Genomic DNA, 746 nt, shown 5'->3' on the forward strand with positions numbered 1-746 from the left:
TTTTTAGGGTTTAGGGTTTGTTGTTTATTTTCTTCTTCGAGCAGCAAAAGACAATCCTGCATGCACCTGCGCGCCAGCTGCTGCAGCTGCTGAGGTGTATGTACACCCGGGAGTTGTAGTAAACCCGGAACCACGCTGCTGCTGCTGCTGCTGCTGCTGCTGCTGCTGCTCTCTGCTGCGCCAGCAGCAGCAGCAGCAGCAGCAGCAGATGAGTATCCGCGTGTTAAACATTGCGGGGTGTACATACACCCCAAGCCACGCTCTAGCGGTCTCCCTACGAGCGAACCTCTAGCAGCAGCAGCAGCTGCTGCTGCTGCTGCTGCTGCTGTTGCTGCTGCTGCTGCTGCTGCTGCTGCAGGGGCCCCTGATGGATCGGCTGCGTACTGCTTCTTTGCTGCTGCTGAGCAGCAGCGGGAGAGGCGCCGTAGAGACAGCAGGGGGCCCCTGCATGCGGGGGGCCCCCTCGATACCCAGGGGGCCCCCCACGTAAGTGAATACATTTTTTTTTGTTTTATTTATATTAAGCTAAGAAATAAAAATAAAAAGAAAAATAAATAAATAAATAAATAATAAAAAAAGGTCAGGGAAATAAACAATAAACACAAACAACAACAGATGACATCGAGGGTTTAGGGTTTAGGGTTTAGGGTTTAGGGTTTAGGGTTTAGAGAAGGAAGAACCCTAAACCCTCAAAACCTTCGCTGCAAAAGGCAGAGATATCTGCTGTTCAGTGTTTAAACCCTTCT

General features: G+C 50.3%; 1 protein-coding gene across 1 annotated transcript in view; it reads right to left on the reverse strand.

Annotated features, from left to right (window-relative positions):
- EMH_0074090 (peptidase family M3 domain containing protein, putative) overlaps window positions 1-500 on the reverse strand; it is a gene marked incomplete at both ends in the record, with an annotated part of 3,991 nt that extends 3,491 nt beyond the window's left edge. Inside the window, one exon of the mRNA XM_013499420.1 lies at window positions 67-500. Coding sequence (XP_013354874.1) covers window positions 67-500 — 434 coding nt within the window. The remainder of the gene's footprint in view (window positions 1-66) is intronic.
- Window positions 501-746: the final 246 nt, after the last annotated feature.

This window comes from Eimeria mitis, genomic scaffold, assembly GCF_000499745.2.
Source record: "Eimeria mitis Houghton genomic scaffold, Emh_scaff4306, whole genome shotgun sequence".
In the NCBI taxonomy this organism is placed as follows: Eukaryota; Apicomplexa; class Conoidasida; order Eucoccidiorida; family Eimeriidae; genus Eimeria; species Eimeria mitis.